Source organism: Anser brachyrhynchus, assembly GCF_964034855.1.
Source record: "Anser brachyrhynchus genome assembly, chromosome: 20".
Lineage (NCBI taxonomy): Eukaryota > Metazoa > Chordata > Aves > Anseriformes > Anatidae > Anser > Anser brachyrhynchus.
Window position 1 is genome coordinate 7,770,048 of NC_137713.1, and position 23,517 is coordinate 7,793,564.

A 23,517-nucleotide genomic window follows, 5' to 3' on the forward strand; every position below is an offset into this window, starting at 1 on the left:
GTTTCCTACCAACCTTAGGGATGTTTTCACCACATCAAGTTTTCAGACAAAGTTGCAATTTTGGAAAAAATCAGCTCAAAGAGTTATAACCTTGCCTCCTAATGTTCTCTTGTCCTCCAAAATGGTCTATGCTTTGAGTTCAATCCGTAGACTTTCTTTTTTGGGTGGACAGAAAACAGCTGAAGATGAATGCTGCAGTGCGCAAGGTTAAACGTCTGTGTAGAAGTGAAGCTTTCCAGTGAGGCCGGTTAGACACCATCTCACTTATCCCACTGGTACTGCAGTTTTTGCCTCCTACGCACCTGTACCTACCACACCAATCACCTTGGATGGGACAGGGAGGCCCTGTCAGACCCAGCTCAGCTGAGCTATGAGCAATGCCAGCATATCCAGCCTGTTAGGGCTGGCTGTTACTACAGTTCAGATACTCTCTTTTGATCCCATTTTTGTTCGTGAATTCTGTCAGAGAAAGTAGAAGAGGAGTTGGATTGTGTTTGCTGTTCAGAAACAAGGCTGCAGAAAAAAACATCACAGCAGAGAGGAGAGAAGAAAATACCAAAAATCCATGCAAGCTTATAAAGGAATCTGATTTCCTAGGAATCCCATGATGCAGGATCAAGATGTAGAATCTAGCACAGATCCAAATTTCCCCAAACGTTAGGGATGTTCAGAGCCATTGTTTTGAACCTAGTCTGTGAATGAATAAAACAACTCAACTCCCTTCCAAAATATTACGTGAAAGGCTACGTAACTATATTTTATAAAAGTATTTTTTTTAATTTTACCATCAAATGATTTAGCGGTGGAGGACATTCACTCCATCTTGCTAACCAAAAAGAACTAATTGCATACCGTTTTCCCCATGATATCTCTTGAAGTGACTATACAGAGTGCATAATTTTCCTCTGCACATCAACTCCCACTGAGCTACGAGGCCCTCTCTCAATGCTCTTACAAGTGCAGAGTTGGATTTTTTTTTTCCCCTGCCAGTAACCGTCTGCTCCATAAAAATAAAATTGGCCTAAAGAAACCATCCTGAGACAAATCTGTAAGCATGCTATCAGTTCGGAGCTGGCAGCTGCAGCCCCAGCCTAAAGAATCTGTCGTTTTCCTTACAGGAAGAAAAGGAAAGAAGCAGGAAACTCAAATAAGTTTTGAAGAATGAACTTAAGCTTCTAGCAAATAATTTGAAAATGTGGCCCCAGAAATCTACTTATTTTCTCAATTTTGTACAATTTCTTTATTCTTTTACTTCTCTCCATCCCTAGAGAGAATGGGGGAATCATTTCCCATCTATAAGGGGAATCAATCAACTCCTTACCCTTCCAGAGATTTCACTTACTCTTCATATTCTTTTGCACCTACTTAAAGTTGCTCCTCTTCTTTTAAAGCTGCAGTCCCCAAATCTTCTCTTTTTTCAAAGAAGCAGAACTGCTTTCTGCCCCACGAAGCCTCCTCAGGGCACCAGTTAAGCAATCCCCCCTTTTCCCTCTCCCCATGCTGGGTCAGGCTCCCCCAGCATCTCTCCCTCTGTACCAAGAGGAAGCAAAGCAGCATCTGCTTGCTACTTGAGAAGCAGCAGTAAAGGTTAAAAGAGCCGCCTGCTGCTTCTCTCCCAGACGGTTCTTGGAAGGAACCCATACTTGTGTATCAGTTATCTGGAAGGGGCTTTGAAACCCTAGAACGCTCCTAGATGAACAAATTGCTGGCAGTCACTGGGAGAAAGGAAACACACAGAACAAAAAAGCCCTACACATTGCTATGCATTCATTACAGATAATGAGTTTATATGCATTTTCTATACAATTATGCATACATAGGCGCAGACAAACATTGCACAAGCTATCATAATCGTGAAAGAGTTTGAAAACTATCAGCTCCCTCCATGCAACGTTCACCTTTCCAAGGTCTGCCTAGCATTGGTTCTGACACCTTTTACACACCACCTGGTGCATGCGATGTACATCCTCTGAGTGGAGCTTTGTAAAGAGCTCAGCACTGACCTTGTTGCATTTCCAGTGAAATTAACAGCTGAACTTCATTTGAGTTTTGGTGGAAAAATGAGCATCTTTGAAGTTATGCCCTTGATATAGATTTATTTAGGCAGCAAAATGTCACTTGCTACATCCAAGTGCTAAGAGAGTTAGGTTTAACTGAAGAAGAATTTTTTTTTGCAGTTCTCCAGGTTTTAGATTATTACAAAATTTAGAGCAAGCCTGTTTGAAGTCTAATGTTCATACTTCCTCTAAAAAGTCAACTCATATTTCAGTGCCTAAAGAATACAGAAGCTTCCTGAAGAGAAAGCCATCAAATTTAAGAAGTCTTAGCTAAGAAAATTACAGAAACAACACATTAAGAAAAGAACTCTTAAATATGCCTACTACTGCAAGAAGCTCCAAAGACTGGAATAGCTTTTCTCCTTACCTCTGGAGTGTTTTTCTTGAACTCGCGACTTTGCTCGATAAGTTTTTTCCTAGACTGCTCACTTTCATCTTGTCGGTTAGCCAATATTGTTGCTGTGGCATCGAGTTCTCTCTGTCAAGAAAAACAACAAAAAAAAAGGGGACTACAGTTAGAGTTCTCATTATCACCAAAATAAAAATAAAAGCTTGTATGTCCATCACATCATCTGGAATACCGAGGCGGCTGGGCTGTAGAGCAGCACAGAACAAAGCACCAAGCTTCCAGAAAAGAGACTCCTGTGTTAACATCGAACGAAGGTCTGCAACCTTTTTAATTCCACCTTGTAACCAAAACACCTTTTTTCCTGAAAAGCATTCATGCCTTTATCACAACATTACGCACGCTAACAGAGGAGTGCAGTATACACCTCCTAATGCTTCCCCAAATCCAGTGAAGATGACAAAGCTTGAACACGTTCAAGCCAGGTTTATTTTCACATGCCTGCAGATACTGGATTTTGCCTTTGTGAGCTTTTCTGTGAAAAAAGTTATGACTGACTCGGCTACTGGTTAATCCTGTGCTTCTGCCTACACTGGTTATGCTTCAGTCCCTCATCTGGTGAATGCCGGGGTATCTTCCAACAGCTTTCCTCTCGGCTGAGCAGAAACGAGGCTTTTTACCAGGCTGAGCAGGCCCAGCCCGGAGTGTAATCCCCACCGGAGTTCCTTTGCTCAGGCCCACGCTTCCAGATGCCACCACAATGGATTGAATGGGTCACTTATCAGCACAGAAAGCAACAACACAGCCTTCCCTGTCAGGCTGTTCCCTTTCTGAGGTATTTCCACGTAGCAGGAAAAAAATAACAACTCGACTCAGCTATGGACATCATTCCCAAATCACTCAGAGCTGTAAGCAAGAAGCTGTAAGAGGAATTTGGGCACTGCTTCCCCCCCTTATTTATTTGAAATGAAGAAACAACTTGGCTGTGAGAAAGAAGGAGATGAGAAGTGAGAGAAACCTGCCAGAGCAAGACACCAAGAAGGTCCTCTTGGCAGCCACCTCCACCACCGGACCCCCGCAGCCCCTTGCCGCCAGCCCAGCCAGCAGCACACAGCTGCCCGAAAACCTCTGCCTGCCTTCCCTTCCCGCTGCCTGACAGCCACCAGCCCGGTCATCTCCACGCACACCAAAAAAACGTGGTAAAAATAGAGCAGATGCTGTTTGTTTGAGATGTTTGAAAGGCTGACCATGCACTGGGTCCTGCCAGTGGAACCGGGCAGCCGGAGGAGGGAAACAAAATGGGAAACCAAAGATTTGCTTCTACTACTCTACAGAGGTGTTGAAAGCAGGCACAGAAAGCAGGATCCACAGGACACCTGCTAAAATCCCTTGTACTACAAGTTTTTTGTTTTGTTTTTTTTTAAAAGGCAATTCAGCTGCAGTTTTTCTAGATACTCTGTGAAAAAAAAAGGTCCCAAATTGTTATTTTTATTGAGGGTGAATCCTGTAACTTTCACCAAGTGGATGGACATGTGTTTTACGTGGCTCCACAGTTTGACCTCTGGAAGGAAAAAAATCCCTTCTGCAGTTTCCAACTCCAGAGAATCAGTACTTGTTTCCCCTTTAAGTCTTTTATTTCTACTATGTATATGGACCACAGTTATCTTAATCCTTGGAAATAAGCTAAATATGACAAATGGATTTGAAGCTAGGCAGCACACTGGAGCCAGTGACCTAAATATTGTCACCGTAAGGCTTTAAAAACACTGCATTTCTGACTTTGAGAGAAAAAAATAGGGCAATATGTCCACCAGATCTTGGTTTGGAATTCTGTAACATATGTGAAATCTATTGCAGAAAAGTGGGAAATACTTAACAGTTGGATAAACCACATTTGAAATTCATCCCAGCTAAGTTTATGCAAGAAAAAAGAGCAACAGAAACCAATGTGGTTAAGCAGTACTATAAAGAGCAATATAACGGCTAAGCAGAAGGCTTTTAAAAAATATAAACAATCTGGTACGGCCGGCAACTTGGAAAACTATATTTAAAAAGGAAGCACACATTTAAAGCAAAGCAAAGAAAACACTAATCATGAAGCATGAGGGAATTTCAGTAGACCAACGAATCAAATGCTTGTTTTACAATACAGAGGGCTAGCGAGGCACTTTACAAATGGAAAAGCAGCTTTTTAAGACCTATACTTCCAAGCTAAGAGACAAGAAAGAAAAAGAACTGGTTCAAAAAATAAATAAATCCTACTTTGTGCTATTATGAAAAGTCAGGTGGCAAATGAAGAATACCCTTATCGCCCTCACTGCCTGATCAACACCAGTACCACGGTGCCTTTACTGCAGGAACCTTCCCTTTTCTTTCAGAAACCCTCTGGGACAGGGACCGTAATTTCTCACTACAAGACGTTTCCTTCTGGGACATCTCAGGTAGAGATGTCACCAAGGAAAAATGCCAGCATGCAGCCACACCGAGCTGTTTGAAACCAGGGCTCAAGGACCTTGCAAAGATATTAAGTCTTCATAGTCTATGTCAGAGTTAACAAGCCCCAAATCAAAACTATTTGAAAAATTGCTATTTTTTTCTTCCTTACTTGATCTCAAGCACATACACGACAAGCATCATTTATTCGAACAAAATAAAAAACTTATCTTTCTTGCTTCTTAACTTTTGCCCCAAAGTACCGTCAATTTCGGGCAGCCAGCTCTCATTGCTTGAGCCACAGATGAGTGAGGAACCCCCTCCCCAGGGTTACTACTTTGACCCATTTCAAGAAATTTACTGGGGGTGGGAGGGAGGCAGTGGGAAGAGAGGACACAGGAAAGTCTTAGGTGCTTAAGTGCAGGAGCCATCAAAAGCAACCCTCAGAAAACAAACATTAAAAGGTTTATTTCATGCTATATAAAAAAAAGAATTGAAAATGAGGTCAGTCTGCTACCCACTGCAACAACAGCCCACAGATGCATGCCCTGACAGTTGGTCAAGCAGGACCAACAAGAGACTTCAGGTGAAGAGCAAAGGCAGAGGCACGAGGAGCATCCTGTGCCGCATGGACACCCCGGCAGGAAGGAGGGGACACGCACAACGGCGATCCTTTCTCAGGATTGCACTCGTCAGCTCTATCATAGAATGAGTTATAAAAACGTTTGGTAATCATCCACAAGCACTGTGATATAATCATACCCCAAAATTTTGTTCTTCCCCCATTTTGAAGTGTCTAATCCCTGCTGCATTTCTCGCAAAGCTGTTATTCTGGAGCAAGAAAGAGAACAAAACGCCAAGGCAGACGGATTTTTGCTGGCAGACACCTCTCAGTCAGGGCAGCGATGCCTCCCAAGCACAGGTGCGCCTTCAAAAGCCTCAGGCACGGCTGCAGATCTTAGCAGCATGTTTGCACCATAAACCTTATTTTACTTATAATAAAGATAGACACAAATCACAACTGCATGCAGATTAGGAATTTTCTACCAGTAAATGTACTGGTAACCATTTCCACCGAAATCCTGTTTCTGTGTAGTTCAGGTACTTCCCTTTATCATCGTTTCTATCAGTTGCCCGGTCTAGATGATAACCTGCTACGGAAAGGAGTTTTCAGTAGTCTCATTTCTGTTTGCATCCTTTCTCTGTATTGCATTCGTCAAATCCATCAAAGTTCCCAATGCAGCTTTCTGTGATTTTTCATTTCCTATTAAAGGAAAATTTCTCAGAGCATCGAAGACACCAAGGCAGAAGTGTCAGGCACAGCCCTGCGTACCCACAGCCTACTTGTCTCAGGGACATTTTACGTTTCCCTAACTGATATATTATGTAATCTCTCAATCTGAAAAACCACGAAGTCTTCACCTGTTCAGAAGCCTACGTACTGATTACAGAAGTATTTCAGAAATGATAAGCTGTTTTGTGAGCTCGATGTGTTTCTCTGGAAAAACAAACACGCATGCTCACAGACAGAGCTGCGGATTGTTACGTGGGAAGTAACCACAGAGCTGACGTTTGGAAAGTCGTACTTTTTGTAAACGCTTATTTTCACAGTCCTTGCTTGTAAAAAGCAAGCACCAATTCCAGTCTAGCAGTGCTCAGAAAGGTAGAACATGTTATAAGAATGCAATAACGGATGAAGCTTCTTCTCTGTAAGATGAGTTCATGCCTGCTGTGCTGTGAAGCCCCTTTTTCACACAAGAAAAAGGAAAGTTCAGAGTCCAAAGAGTGCAACATCTCAAGAATCGCTTGTCTCCCACCTTAGAAATAAATAAAAATTAAAAAAGAATCAAGAACCGTAAGCATTAAAATAAACGTGTTTCTTAAGAATATTTTTGTCACTTGGCAAACTGATGCAACTACCTTTCACACACAGAATTAGGAAGTTTCAATAAACACATTTTATTTCCGCATACTCAAGTAATTTGACTCCAAGTAAGCTTTTAAACAAGCTTTAACTGGAACCAGTTTTGTACTCTGCAGTACTTTTGGACAGTGAGTCAACGTGTGCGGTGGCCACCGCATTAAGCAAATAGAGAACAAAAGCGGAGGTGCTAATGTATCTATCAATAAGATAGCTTAACTAAAAAGCTCTTACAAAAAAGAAAGAAAGGTCACACAAAAAAAAGTTTGTAGTGGCTTTGTTCACCCTAACACCAGGCACTACCACAAATGCAGGGAAAGCCTATCAAAAAGTCTTGCAAGAGGGGAAAGCTAGTCCTGGCTTTTCAAAAGGAGCTACTATCAGCATAACCCAGCTGCATAAATATCTGCGCCAGCAACAAAACCACTATTACTGGAACAGACTGCCAGTGCCACGGCCAGCACGGGACTATGCCTGTCTTTTCATCTACACCTTGAATTCAAAAGGTTTTTTTGTTTTGTTTTGTTTTTTGTTTTTAAATGCAAAGAACAAAAGACGGTCCAGAGCTATAGAGACCTTAATGCCAAAGGTCTGTAGGTTTTATTTAACGAGCTTTTCCTCCCACTCAGGGATAACGAAACACCGGCTCTTCGTTCCAAAAGGCAGTTTTCATCCCGTGGCACTGTCTATGCCCTCAGCACGCCGTGCACGCAGGGCCCAGTCCCTTCACACAGGCGACTGCTGGGTGAGGTGCCACCAGGCCAGGCTGCACCACGGCTGCTGGGACGGAGGCCCTGCGCTCTCCATGCGAGCAAACCTCCAAGACCATCTGGTCCAACCGTCCCCCTACCACCACTGTCACCCACTAAACCATGTCCCCAAGCACCACGTCCAACCTTTCCTTGAACGCCCCCACGGATGGTATCTCCCTGGGCAACCCGCCCCAACACCTGACCGCTCTTTCTGAGCAGAAATGTCTCCTCATTCCCAACCTGAACCTCCCCTGGCGCAACTTGAGGCCATTCCCTCGTGTCCTATCACTACCTGCGAGAAGAGGCCGACCCCCAGCTCCCCACTGGGGCGCTGTGGGAAGGCCCTCACACAGACGTCCCTGTAACGCTGTGAAACCACCACCTTCCATTACTTCACCTTGTCCTTTGGTTACAAATCCTGGCCAAATAAAAAAAAAAAAAAAAAACAACTTTCAGCAAACCTCCAGAAGTTACTTAATATTCTGCTAGGTCCTGCATTTCTGTTCATTATAGTTTCAAATGACATAAATTTCCTAAAGCGAAACCACGAGCTTTTGCTGGGGAGAGGGTTCCCTTTTGCCTTTGCCAGGCTCCAGCTCCCATGCTGCTGGAGTGTTGCTCAGGGCTTCACCGACCTGCCACACGTTAATTTTCACACTCCTGCACTCAAAAGCAGAAGTACAAACCCGTTGCATCAAAAGCTACAGCAGAAGAGGCCAAAAATAAAAAGTAACATGAATTTGCGCGGGGCTGTGGTCGGGCCTCCCAGGACAGGCTCCTCCAGGTAGCCAGCACGCACGAAGCAGCGAGCACAGCTCCGGCTGGCCCGTGGAGCATCATCCCCAGCCTGCACTGCGAGAGGGAATTCGTTAGCCTACCACGTCCACGTTGGTTAATTACTCCGCAAGAAGCACAAAATGCCTCGGTTTAATACTTGCTGTTTCACAGCAACTACGCGGTGGTGGGGAATCAAATGACATCACCTTCTGCCAAATAAAATAAATTACGAGGAACCAAAGAAAACCCAGTGTCGCTTGCAAAGACTTTCCCCAGGCAAGACGCAGTGATACACATCTGCCTGACCTCCTGCCTTGCTGGATGAGCACAGACTGACCGAGATGCAGCACGAGCTCGCCCCGCACGGACCCCAAGGGCCGGCAGAGAGGTGGTAACTGCACCACCAGAAGCGCATCGCGCACAGCCACCCCACTGCCCTACGGGATGCAGGAACACAGCAGGCTGGGGTACGAGGTGGTCCCCAGGGCCGTCCCTGTAGTTCTTTGGGACTTTTTAAAGGGCTGTGGCCCTTAAACAACAAGAAAAAAACAATTAACTAATGACTAATTACAAACTACTTAATGCACTCTTCTTGTTTCAGCCAACTCCTGCAGCAGCCACCGTGTTCAGGTGAAGAGGGATTATGCTGCCATCTTGTAATAAAACACCTTCATAAACTTCAGCTCATGTCCTACTTCCAAGCAAGATCAGATTCGTGCGTTACACTAACTAATTCTCTTGACCTCAGATCAAAGCAAAAGGTGGCCTTAAAAGAGTGGTTCAAATAACAAAAAGTTCAGCCCTTTACCTAAGCTCTGCTACATCATTTAAAGTATTTAGTTACTCCTCTTTTCAGCCTCAGCTTTGCTGGCAAATGAAGCATGACCATGCTTTAAGCTAGACACATACTGTAACACAGATCAGGATTTATAACTTGCTATAAAGGCCGCCACTAATAAATCAATAATACATACACACACAGCCTTGTTTCAACGTGAGTTCTGGACACTTATTATTTCAAAGAAATAAACTCAAGCTTTTTTTGTTTTGTTTTCTATCCTAAATGCAAACTAACTCATTGCTTGGATTTCAACTTCACTCAAATCCTCACTACACTGTCATTTAGAACAAAACGTCGCAATTGTTTTTCCTTTGATGACATTTTATTCTTGGAAGATTTTTAACATGGTTAACCATTGAAGACAGACCAACTGTCTGCCCTGAAGTCCATCACAGCAACCACTCAATAATCTTTTAGTCTCCAAATGCAATCACCAATCTGAAAGCTACTTAAGCTGTTTCCTAACGTAAAATATGGACAATAAATACTGGACATAAAATATTTACCAACAAAAGAATAAATACACACTGAAGAAACAGCCTACAAATACTTTTTAAACCACATTCAACAGAGTAATTCCTTGAGGAGCGGGCCTTGAGCTAACCTACCACCTCAGCCTTCGCTCCCGTCTGATGCTGGGGCACTGCAGAAGTGGTACAGCATGAGAATAAACTATCCTAGTAGTATATCTGTATGGTAGGAGGGTTTCCAAACAAATATGGTTCAGAAAGATGAGGTTAGACTTGGAATTTCTTGTTACTAAAGACCTCAGCAGCAGGTATGTGCTACGAAATAGGAGAAAAACTACAAAATACATCTTGAAAATATTGTCCGGTGACCCCCTTCTAATAGGCTTTAGTTCACCTGTCCCTTCTGATCAAAGGACGCGTTTAAACGCTGCTATGGTCCTTCACAGACTGTCTTTTCCTCCGCAGAGGAGCTCTATACCTGGGTTCACAACACGGCTGCACTGACAGACGGACAGACTGACATCAGGCACAGGACGGTGACTGCAGCATTTTACAGAGGAAGCTGGATGGGGAACTTGTATTAAGAAATCGGTAGTAACAAAAACAACATCAGAAGAAAATTACTGGCAAATGAAATTGTTGTTTGATAAACAATTTAAGCAGGAAGAGTATTTGGCAGAGGGTTTTCGGAGAACGGTCCTTGACTCCTGACTAACACGCTTCCTCCCTTGGTCTGAGTTTGTTGACTTTCTGGGCACGCTGCAAGGTTTATGCATTTTCCCATGATGGGAAGAATACAGCATTTTTGTGAAGTTGTCTGTGAATGCAATTGGTGGATGTTTTCTAAAAAATTATAGATATAAATAGGAAACAAGAAAGTAACGTTTTCTTTATTTAGATTTTCATTACCGAAGTCCCATTTAGACCTCTCAGTATTCTTTCATATCTAAAACCCAAATAAGACTCAGCTTGCTATGACAACAACACAATTTTAAAATGAACGTCTGGCATTTAACACTGATAGCAAGCATTACATATTTTGGGCAATTAAACAATGTTGGTCTGTGAAGCCTTTCAGAATTTTTTTCTTTATAGCTTGTAATATTTTTTTCTGGACCATGACGACAGTGAAGGATCTCACCGAACTCAAATCCGGATGGAGATGCTAAGGAATGCAGAATGCCTTTCCTGGCTAGGTGTTTTCCAACAACATATTGGGGTACTTAGTTGAGCTCATTTTCTGTGACATGAAAAGGAAAATAGCAGAATTGACTCACGAGGTAAAATTAGCTGATGTACAGTCACAAGGAGGCTGGATTGGAGGTGACAGCGCACGTAGCAGCACATAAAGAATAACATGCTTGATGTTAATAACATTGCATGCTAATTTAGTACCAGAAGTACTCTTCTTCATGCAGTACTTTTAACATGTACTGACACCCCCCCTTGTTAAGATCAGTGTTTCTGGTAGCACTCCCTAAACTGTATGCAAGGAATTGTTATAATGGTCTTCTAGAAGTCATGCATTAACACTCACACTTAAATACTGGAAATCCGGCATCCTCTGGCATTCGGTGGAAGCTGGGCCAACCAGGATGACCACTGAACCAAGGACAGCTTGCATCTACTTGCTCCATGCATGCAACTAAGGTATTCAATACAGCTAAAATACCTTTTCGACTTTAAAGAAAAATCTTCAATAATAATTTCTATAATTCCGCCACTATTCACTGTGACAAATCTCACTAAAATGAGGTTTGCTATGAAAACAACAGATTTAGCTGCAGTGGCACTGTCAACCTTGCTATGATACACTGTCACTTAAAAGTCCTTAATTTTGGCTATCAAATACAATTTCAATTTCTTGCACTTTAGAGCAGTAAAAACAATTCTGTGAAGACTGTGTGTTTACAACCCCTCAGTAAAGAATGCAGCTGTCTCAATCAATGCTGATTGTCTGTTAATTAGTTCAGTTTTACAAGCTGATGGAACAGATTACTTCATTCCCTTCCCACACACAGAAAGAAACTCTACAAATACAGTTATCTACAATACACTAATTTTTGCTTCCCAGCAAAGTCACAGACGTGATCTCTCTACCAAGAAACCATTTCGGTTTGTATCTTGTCAAGGCATTCTGTCATACAGTGATTTCAGTTCATATAGATATATATCCTGGAAGACAACGGAATTAAACAGCCACACTTTCAGACACGGTGGGACTACGTTCCCTCTTTTTTGCAGTGGCTGAAAGCACATCCAAAGTTACCCCAAGTCCTTTAGAAACGAACTCAGGTCCTCATGAATAATTTGCTGTTTGTTGGGTGTTGTATCATGTATTTAATCAGTATCATATTTTTGAACCAAAAAAAAAACATTCAAGTATGTGATACATAGCAGCAAGCTAAAGGTTTTTATCACCCTTCCCCATCCCTTTTCAGACAAACCAGAACTAGCTGGTTTACCTCTCATCTGCTCACGGAGATTCACTGCCTCCAGTATCTCGCTCTTGAAGAAGAACCAAATTTTAACTTTCATATATGCAGATGAGAGTGTTGGACGCTCTCCTCCAAATGTCAGAGAACACTTAGGTTGAAAAAGCTGATGAAATACCATAAAGCCCAGGGCCTGACAATAGGGAAGCTTGATCCAAAACACCACTACTGAGATGACAAGTGTGCTACGTGGTGTGTCAAATGATACAAATTTCACTTTGAGACTGGTTTTCTTTCTCCCTTAAATCATGGGAGAAAGAAAGGGAGATTTTACATGACTAGGAGAAAAAGTTCTGGTCAAGGATCATCCACGTATTTAAAGCACATATCTGATATGAAATGAACATTTAACTAGTAAGCTTTTTATGGTAGAAGCAAGCAGACAAGTACAAAGCCCCACAAAATCATGGAATGATCAGACCACAAGAGCTGTTTTTATGACAGCGTATCTGGCTAAGCAGTAGAAAAGATAAACTAAATAAAACCATATTTCTTCCACACGAAGACATCTACAGATACCAGCTTCAACAGCAACATCACAGACTGCCTAAAACCTCTCAATGCTTTTCAGAGTTCAACATACAAAAAATACAGGAGTTTAATTTTTGCACTATGAAGACAGCCATTCAAAGCAGGTCACTGAAAACACCTCGCAGAAAATTCTCTGGAGCCACACAAACAGCACTGGGGGAGGAAAAAGGCTGGAGAATGGCAGTCACCTCACACCAGAGACGTTGTCCTGAACAGTGAAGGAACCAAGAACAAAATCCCTTCAGCTGAAGCCTGATTTTTTCAGCTATTGTTTTTTGGTTAACTTTAGCTAAATTACATTTCTACAATTTTATAAGCAAAAGTCTTCTTAAACCCACTGCACATTTATTCTTCTTTCCTGCCTCTCCACTTCATTCACATTACCCAGGAAAAAGCCATGTAGAATATGATCCTGGCTTTCCAAAATCCCTTATAAAGACCAGAATAAAAATGGAAGGTTTTGTCGTTGGTATTTTTTTGTTGTTGTTCCTTTTTTATTATTATTAGTTTTACCCTGATATTGCTTTGTATTTTATTTATTTATTTATTTATTCCTCACATTTTGCAAGCCACCTTACCCACCCTGTCTCAATGACTGGATGTCTTCCTTGTTCAAACAGCACACAAGCCACCTTTGCCAAACACGCTGCACCAAAGGCTGCATTTACCAATGCAGACTCGCCTCTTAGGGCTACAACACTCGGCTGCTTCCTCGGCTTTCATGTGCCAGGGTGCAGACTTACAACCCTGGGAAGCCTCACCAAAATTCCTCCTTGAACCAGTGCCATTCACTTGGCTGTCTGCTGTTGCAACATCCGAACTGCATCCTTTCCCACACCAGGACGGAGGCAGAGCTGCGGAGCAGTGTGAGAAAGCCTGCACTGCTGCCGACTCGCTGTTGCCACAGGCAGGACTTCAGGCTCCAGTACAATCAGTCCAGGAACTCGCAGTAACATTAAATTCCTATTAAAAGAAAATGATTTGGAAAGGAATTGCTGGGTGCTATTTGATGTACCACTGCAAATTAAGCATTATCTGTAAGCCCCCAGAATTATTTCCCACAACGTCTCTGGTTGTGCTGGCTATGTGACTACGAATCAGCCTTCAGTTTTTGTGCTTCATCTGCAGTAACACAGAGGATTTTGCAGTTCCACAAGAAAATCTCACAAGGACTTGCTAAGCTTTTCTCGATCTCCATCTTCAGGGGGTGCATGCTTTAGAGCTTAACTTACGTGTTTGCTATGGGATGAACTCTAGAACTATGAGAAATGTTTGGGAAAAAGCAAAACATGCTATGTCATTTACTTTTTCAGGACACCACCATTAAGTTACAAGGCAAAACAATCATCTACACGCATTTTCTTATTTTTGTGTAAAAAATCATTTGATTTATTTCCTTCTCTCTCACGTGTTCTATTTCAAGCATTTCTAGGCAGGCTGACTAGGCTCTAGAAACTGGCTGGGAAAGAGACCTACACCATAGGGTTACAAATTATGCTCTAAAAGAAATACAGTTTCTTCTGTGTTTCTGTCCAAACAATAGCAGGGGTAGCAAAACCAGCCCCCAGCTGAACCAGAAACCCACCCAGAACCGACTCCTCCTTGCCCATCTATCCATGCAGACCGCAGCAGCCCGGCACTGCCTTGCCCTGTTCACTCGACCACCACACGGAGAAGCGATGCAGAATTCCTTTTCTTCTTTGATACTCCTGCAGAGTACCTTAACCTTGTGCTTTAATCCAGCCCTTTATGGGTAAGGAGTAAGCCTACCTGTGTATTTTAATACCAACTATACACAGCAGGCCAAGTTCAGTTTCGAAAACCTTTGTATAAAGTATAAATATGTATAAATATTTAGCCAAAACAAGAAGGACAAAATTACACGTTACTTGTATCACTGTATACCCTCCTCTACGATTTGCCTACGGTAAGCAGAATGGTACCTACATAATGGATTCAGCCCTGGAGTGAGTCTGGACTGTCGAGGCCGGTGAACCTGAGGTAACCCTCCGTCACTTATTTACTGCGTCTCTAAAGCATTTCAGATTCCAAGCTGAATATATATTTCACACAGTACCAAAACTTTTAAATATCCACAGGAAGATTTCATTTTTATAGGCAATAAACATTAAATCTAAAGGACTGGAACATAAAAAGTGTTTTAATACCATATAAATCACCTTTCCCTAGACAGAATAAATCTCTGAAGGTTTTAAGGACTGCAATATAAATTTTTATGGCAAATTATCTACATAGAAATTATCTGCATGAGATGCACTTTCACTTCTCTTTCTCATTTACATAGTGCTGACAATCTTTTCAATCACAACGTTCAATCCAATTTGGAAAGTCCAGAACAATGCAGAGAAATGCCAGCTATATGCTGGGTGGTTCCTCTTCTTCATCAAGATTTTTCTGACTACTGCTCTCTATCAAATACAGAAGTTCACGGTAGCAGATAACAACACTAACATATGAAAATTAAGGCTTTAGATGAATAGCTACATCCTCTTTCAAAAGAATTTGTTGGCTTTTCTAACGCAGAAGCCCTGCTCCTAGCCCCAACAACAGAGGAGCTCACTTCATGCTGCAATCAAGAGCCGTCTAAAGCAAAAAAAGGAAACCAGTCTTAAGTGGGAGATTTTGAACTGACAAACAGCCAAAATTGTTCCTTGGGAGGTTCAGAGTGTCCATTTTCACTTTTTTCTCAGTGCAGGGCAGTCTGCATCCCTGGAGACTGCCAATGCCCTGCTGAGACAAACCCACGGCAGAGCTGCGACTTGGGTGACAGTCCCACGTCAGGCAGGACGTCAGACTGGAGGCAGTCCGGAGGTCCCTCCCATCCAGTGTTTCTACAATGCTAGGATTTTTCTTTCTAACAAGAACCAACTGTGCGCACAGTACCTCCCATTTCACCACACAGAACTGACAACTCAGTTGCTGGGAGCCAAGGACAGGACCATATTCTCCATCTTCTCCAGAGCTATAAAGGACACCAACAGTTCCAGCATCCAGTATCGGATGCCTCCAAACGAGACAGCTTATTATGACGTGACACCCTTGGCCAAATTTTTAAAAGGCTCATGCTTCCAACTAAACAGTTAATAACCACAGAAGGTGAGAGGCCGATTATTATCCACGGTGAGACAATAGGAGATCACTCATGAAAGCTTCTGTCCTGGCCTGTCGGCATAAATACTTCCTCATAACTAAAGCAGAAACATGCTCAAGATGTGCAATTCCTAAGTCTCCAGAGCACACGCATTCTCGGTGGACAGGCATTGCAGACGTGTGGTGTACCACTGCTACCAAAAATGCTACAGTTTATTCACCGTTCCTTTACAGCAAAAATGCGCTGACAAGGATTCTCACAGAAAAAGCCAGAATTAGTTCTTGGAGAAGGTCCTGTTGCCTTAGTCTTCTCTTCTGAATTCTGAAAGGTGCTCAGTACTTCACCAAATCCTTCCCTTGAGGGAACTCAGAGTAAATGCAAAGTTAAAGTACGTGAAGTACGGCAATGTCCCAAGGAAAAAAAAAAAGTAGGAAGTTTGCAAGAAGAGCTAAGAATAGCACTGCATTATTTCCAACGTATATTTCCCTCACAAAATATTTTCAGGACTTCTGTACCACCAATCAAATTAAGATAACACAAGAGAGGAAGAAACACAAGTCGGTTCCCAGACGGCTTCCTATGCTTCAAAGGTATTTACTTAATAAGTACCATGTATGGATAAAATGAGATCATCAACCTAGTCATAAGATGGTTCTCCAAATTTTTAATGAAATCTTGCACTATGTGATTTAAAGAGTGATCATTTGTGCACGCTGACTCCAGGAAGCATATGCAGCAGGCTTGACTGCCAGAATGCCCCAAGACTTTGGAGGGTTTAAGCTTACAATTTGAGAGGGGGAGGAAAAAGCACGTTGAGATGTATGAAACTTAGTGACTTGCAAAAGAAAAAGATTACAGGGTCATTTCCAAGACACAGATTTTTGGCCAATGAAATGAAGTATTTGCTTTCTATCTGATGAAGGAGCGAAGTGACATAAAGCTTTCTTCCATATGATTTCACAAGCTTTTATTACTTTCCTGAATTATCTTTGAATCTAGAGGACAGAATATTATTTTCTTTTGAAATACCAGGTTGTTTCTAGTCTTCCCACTTGTTCAATCCACAAAACCTATTAACATTTTCAGTAATTAATGCTAATACTTGAGAAAAAAAGCCGTTGTGTTAAGAAATGCTTTAACAAGATCAAGAAAGAAAACAAGTGCTTCTCAGCCTGTACATAATTTATTTTGCTACATGAGTATTTTTTCCACAGAAAACCAAGTAGGGACTACATAACACTGCGTGCCAGCACTCCTCATCTTCAGTCTGCTGTTTTCCCTCTTTCCCCACAGCTATCAGCAACACAGCTTTGCTAGGAGGACATCAGCACGGCCTCACCTCGCTCACGACAGTGTTCTGCACACAGAGGAGTACAATGCACAGGAGCAAGAACCAGGATTTCCCTTTAAGCCAGGCTGATGAACTTCATAATACTGGAACCAGGACATACTGAACTGGAAAGTTTGAGTCAAGTTGCAGCTGTTTTCCCAAACAGATCATCAAAGAATACTCAGCCCTAAAGTCAGAGCAGCCCAACTATGCATTTTATAGAATACTTATCTATGAATCAGCAGATCACAAACTTGAAGGCCAGACATTCTTCCCACCCCAGCCTTTAGTCATTCAATCAGGAGAGCCAAGAAAGAATTTGTTGAAGTTTCCACTGGTACTTTCAGGAAAAAAAGCAAGGGTTAAAAAAAATAATAATAATAAGGAAACAGCAACCATGAAACCAGCAAATACAGAAATTCAAACAGGAAGAAGCAAGGACCTGAAACGTCAAAGCAAACCATGCTTGCTGCTTCGGGGTGGGGTGTAGGGCACCTTCAAAATAACTACCTTTAAAGTAGTTTGAGCTTACAGACAAATCTCCTGCCTAACACATCCAATCAAAAGGTAAGTAAATTCCTTAGAAAATGAATTCTTTTGTACAAGAAATGAAAGGTGAAGAAAGGTTTAGGAAATGGGTCGAGGGACCTATCAGCTTTGCCCTTCAAGCCCACAGAGCTGGAAAGAAGCGCCGAGCAGAAGTTGCACTTGACAAGCCTGCCTCCCTTCCATCAGTCCCTCTGCTCACAGAAGCCCATGTTACCTTCCTCAGAGGTAGTAAACCAGCCTAGGAAAATCATCTAATTCGGGGAAAAATAATCCACAGACCACTGTACATCCTGTTATAATTTGGCGACGGAAGAAGGCATAGAGTGCTCAGCACTTTGGGAAATAAATTGTTGCATTTACTAAATTATGGTTTTGCTATTATAAGTTATAGTCATTTGAACTTAAATATTACTGAAGAATAATGCAAACCCACGCCTGCCCACAGGCAGCAGCTGGGAGCTGGCTCCCGAGCTCGCCCCAAGGCCAAGCGCGCCGGGACGAGGCTGGGGTGACAGGCCCAGGCCCTGGGCAGCTTCGCCCCGCGCAGTTTCAGTCACGGCTCTGTGTAGGTGTCCCGCCACCAGAACGTGGGCCACAGGCTGCAGGACAGGACAGAACTTCAACATTAGCGCCTTCTGCAATTACTTACCCTAAAACGATGTGGTTCTTTGTGGAAAACTGTAATCCAAAGCCTAAACCACAAGGCCTTTCTGGATGGTACTAACAAGACCATAGCATTTGCTGTCAAGCTTAATGAGTTCCCCCAAAGCTACACACAAGCCTCAGATAAATCTGTAAAACAAAATCTTTTGCTTCTGGGTATGGGTCAGTTATAGAGTTAATTGACTTTTTCAGACGTTGCCCCTAAGGGATGCCTCAGCTACAAAGCTAAATAAATGGAGATATATGCCATATATATAAATGTGCTGTCAGGGGGACTGCTACTCAAGGCTTCAAACATATTGCCCCACGGAAAAGGTGCTTTATTTATTTTATTTCTTCAACCCACCCCCCTAAAAAGGTTTGCAGTGACATCAAAACCCAAATGGGATACCCAGTTACTTCTGAGCAACTCGTCTGGCTTGCTTAGGTTTTTCAACCATATGATCAAACTACATTATGCCCCTTCAAACACATGCAGCAATGTTTCCTCAAGCTGAAGTTCTCCCGCATGAATCAGCCAGAAGGCAATGTCCTCCGGTTCTCAATAATAATCCCAACGCTTTATCACCTACAAGCCAAGAACTTCCCGTGCTTCCCATAAAATCACAGGCCCAGCAAAAGCCTCCCACAAGTCTTCCTGGCACAGGTATGTATTTTTGATATAACAGCAGGATTCAAGGTTCTTCGTAAGATTCAGTTCAGTACTTTAAAAATGGGCTCTCATCTGAGGAAAACCCTATGTCTGTAAGATTAAGGATACACTCTGCCCTCGGAAACCTTCCACCGCAGGGCTGCAGCTGGCTGCCGAGACACAGTGAGAAGCCCAGGCCAGGCTCAACCCTAGATGGCACTGCTCATCGCTCACTGGCACGCTGCGTATGGGGAGCCGCGCCAAGGAACGCGTTCATCCCATCATAAATTACGCATTCAAAGGTATACATTAAAACCTCAGCCACCCCGTATGAGGGCAGCGAACCTCCAAGGCTGCTCTGTCCCTCCGCAAGGTTCCTGGGAAGCGAGGCAGCGTGGCAGAATCCATCCCCGGGACAGCACCATGTCCTCACACACCACCCTGCTGCCCTCGCTTGTCTGAATAAGCAAGGGTAGGAGCGGGGACAAGTGAGTTTCAGCCCACCCGACCTGCAGCATGGGGCTGCCCCTGAAAATCAACCTGGTAACTGCAAATATCTGGATTTGATGGAAATGCCTCACCCTATAAACCCAGTGAATAAAGTCCCAATCTATTTCCTTAAGTAATGCATTGCAAAAGATACCACCACGAAAAAACAATTAAAATAAAAAAAAACAGTGAGTTCTGATACTAGAGCACAGCTCTGTACAGCAGAAGGTGCTAGATTAGATTTTTGAACGTTTTTACTCAAATACAAGCTAGAATTACACATCAACATCACTGACAAATTACTAAAACAAGATTTGATAATGGCTATTTTCAGAATACCCCATGACCGTCTGGTGCTTTTCAGTTACCATGGTCTAAACACCAAACCCCATCCCCCAGCCTTTTTTTTTTTTTTTTTTTAATATCTGTTCACTTTTCTACAGAAGCAAAGGATTTTACAATTTCAGGACAGACTCTAGGGTTCTCATTATTTTCTACAGAAAACTCTGAAGTAGGAACAAACGAGACCTCTCCTGCTGCTGCCCCGAAAGGAGCTCGGCTCCAGCTGACAAGGCGGTGCTCTGCCCTCTGATTTTAACAAGCCCCCTCACGTTTCAGGTGCAGAGCAGCAGCACAACAAAACAGCATCCCAGGGCACCAGTCGAGAAGAGCTGGAATTTGTTGTTCTCCATCACATGCAAAAACTGAGAACAGGACCTCATCACTATGCTTTTTATATCCTGGCATGTTGTTAAACTGTCACAGATTATTATAATTTCAGATAGATTTGGTAATAGTTTTGACATTAAAACATAGGTACTTTTTGGCTTTCAGGAGATTTGAAATGACAAATCAACCCACTGTCAGCTCATGGTCTTGCCTATCTACTCCGATTTATTCACTTACTTCTACTGTCTGTGAGCCAAAAACTGGGGAACGATACCTGCAGTGATGACCCAGCACACCGGAGGGACCAGCATCTTTTTGGAAAGGATCTTGAAAATCCTCTCTTCCCATGTTCTCTACCCGTCTTTCCCAGCAAAAGAAGCTGGTAAGGAAAATGTGTTCATTACTACTCCATGCTAAACCACGAGGTTTTGTACTTCAAGATGTTTTAGTTGCCCAACTTGAGAGAGAATTCCAAGTTTCATTTTGCACAAAGTAGTAACACAAAGACATCCCATCTCCAGCCATGGAAGGTGGGCATCGAATAGTTAAAACAGTAATTAAAATTGGCAGGGAAATAGTGTGAGGTGGATGACTGACATGATGTTTAAGAATTAAAGTTTGAGAATGATGGTAAAGTTCTACAAAGCTGATCTCTGCCTTCTCTATAATAACATTAATCGGATGGAGTTAAAGTTCTTGCAGAGTGCACGGCTGTATTCACAACCCACTGAATACTCCTGTTCCTCAGAAAAACTAATTAAAAGATGAACTGGCTCTACAGAGCTCTGGGAAGAGGTTTAACAGATCCAATTTAAAATGCCTGGTTAAAGGAGATATTTTGTTTACAGAAAGATCCTTTTTTTTTTCTTTTGTTTTTATACAAGAGTCACAACCTACACTGAAACACAGTACGATCCCATTAACGTTGGAGTAAATTAAAACTTAACATGTCCCTCCAGCACCTTTAAAAAAAAATACGTTTACTGAAAGATGTCATCAGATTTATAGTGGAATACTGTTGCCCAGGTGGCCCATACCCCCGCACACTACTTAGTAGATTCCCAAACTTAAATGGAAAGTCTGAAAGAACACAAAGCATCTTTTACTACTTGGATTTGAATCGAGGAATAAAGTAAAGTCAAGCAGCTAAGGACGGGTTTTCAACTCGAATAGAAGCAACACAGGCAGAAAAGGTATCTTTAAAAAAAAAAAAAGAGAGAGACAAAAAAAACAATAGATACACATCACCTTGCAGGAAATCCTGCCAGATAACATCTGCTATATAAAACAGGGATTTTTCACAGCAATGACATAATTTGCATAGGTTGTCTTAAAGAAAGAGAATCTTTGAAAAAAAATCATGTTATTCTACCTGGCCCGGCGTGCTGCACGATCCGGGGGTGGGGGTTGGGATTGCTGTGACTATTATAAAAGAGTATTTTTTTTCCCCCTAATGCTTCATGTTCCAAAGTAAAAATGTATTAAGTTTAAGCTACAGAAGATAAAGAGAAGTTGGGAAACCTGTTTACATTTTTGTCTTTGCACAATCTTGTGCATTAGCAGGCCAGCAGTAGTATCGAAAGTAACTCGTCACAAACAGCTCAAGCCTGCCAGCAACGAAAATTAATGGGAAGGCACGGATTTTCTTTTGATGTTGGAAAGACTCCAGTAAAAACTGGTTTGTACATGGGAACATGGTGTCAGACTAGAAGAGAATCAGCTTGTCTGACTTGTGGTTTTCTTGACAACATTCATCTTCTCTTGGCCTGATAGAGAGCAATTAGTGCTTGTCAGTTGAATCATGTGTTATTAAGATCATTCAGGCATTTTTTAATTATGATTACCTAAACAGACAGCAAAAGAAATTCTCAAGCAACTTTAACAATCCACTTCCTTTTCAGATGCTTCCAAGTCTTTTCTCCTTTAATGTTTTAAAGTCATGTTTAATATTTTACCTGCAAAAAACCTTAGCGCATTTTCCATTTTTAACACATTTGCTAAAAACAAAACCAAAAAAACACTGCTGTAGCCTAAAATCCATGCACCAGCACTTTATCAGATGTTGTCTGAATAATGATTTTTTTCAGTTAAAAAGTAGATCAGTCTTCCATAAACCCAATAAGTTGTTCTATATGCCAAGACTTGTTTTAAAACATCTGAAACAATGCCTCACAAGTTTATAACGCCACAGCATTCCCAATACATACTTCTTTCTTTCACCATCACAGATTTAGAATCAGGATATGCACAGTGTCAGGAATGACATCATCCTTGGGTGTTGTTTAAAACTCCTCCCCAAATAAAATGGTTCCTTATCACTGACTTGGACAATTTTTCCCACTGAAAAGAAAGCTAAAAGCAAGACAAGACTAGACAAAAAGTTTCTAGTTATTTAAATTCCAGATATCAGAGTAATTGGATTTTATAGACCTTGCACGGGTGAGATCAGGATAGCTTTTTAGTTTTTATGCTTGGGATGAGAATACCACTTTCAGAGTAATACCATTGTTTCTTCCCTTTGGCATTTCTCCCTTCTCTTTATCAGGGGATTTTTCAAGTTTCCATATTAGCATTTCCTTTTTTTTTTTTCCAGCTTGCTATAAACCTCGGCCCGCAGAACTTGCGAACTCTCCTTGCTGTGCCATCTGCTCTGTGCAAGGCCAGCCAAACGCCTGCACAGCATCTACCAGGAACTGGGGAATTGAGGTCTTGAGGTCTCGTTTGCCAAAACACCTATATATCCTTGGGAGCCCCGGAACCATTCCCCAGCGATCGGTGAGCTCTGCATTTCCAGTGCAGATGCTAAAGAAGCTGTTTTCAAAGGAATACACATTTCAAAACAAACAGAGTAAATATTTAGCATGCACATTGATTTTAATAGGCATCAAAACCTTGCTCCTAAAATGAATGATATTCAAGTATCTATTACCAATTCCCATGAGTATACCTAATGAAGGATCCTTGAGGATTTTTCTTTTTGGAAGGGTTCTTGATGTTTGTTTGCAGCAACAGCAGGAAAACAGAACAGTCACAAGCTGACTTTGCCTACCATCAGCACCATATTTAATACCATATTTAATGGGGTACAGCCTCAAACAGAGAACCACAAGGATTTTAGGAAGCAAACAGAAGATAACAGCCCGTTTCCTACAGAGGAACAGATGCAAGGTAATGGCACGCTTGCTAATACACACCTAAAAGCTTGTTAAAGTGGCAGCTGGGCACATGAAGTGCTCACAGATTACTCTGTGTATGCACATAAACAGTAAAGCAATCTTTTATTAGATCAGTTTAATTTAAATTTGATTCTCTTATGGACTCCAGTTCCAGTACATTGTGTGTCCCATTCTTCCACTGGGGGAGAATCTTACAGACTAGCACCAGAGTACTCTGAAGAAAAAAGGAAATCGCTCATTTTTGGCTGAGCTCTGAGCAGAACACTATTTGCAGG

The 23,517-nt window shown here is 42.1% G+C and overlaps 1 protein-coding gene across 13 annotated transcripts in view; it reads right to left on the minus strand.

Annotated features, from left to right (window-relative positions):
* The window catches only part of CUX1 (cut like homeobox 1), a 268,818-nt gene that overhangs the window by 217,865 nt on the left and 27,436 nt on the right, over positions 1–23,517 (minus strand). For all 13 annotated transcript variants that reach the window (XM_080563165.1, XM_080563174.1, XM_080563173.1 and 10 more), the window contains exon 2: positions 2,425–2,535. In XM_080563165.1, the coding sequence (XP_080419291.1) occupies positions 2,425–2,535 (111 nt within the window). The remainder of the gene's footprint in view (positions 1–2,424; positions 2,536–23,517) is intronic.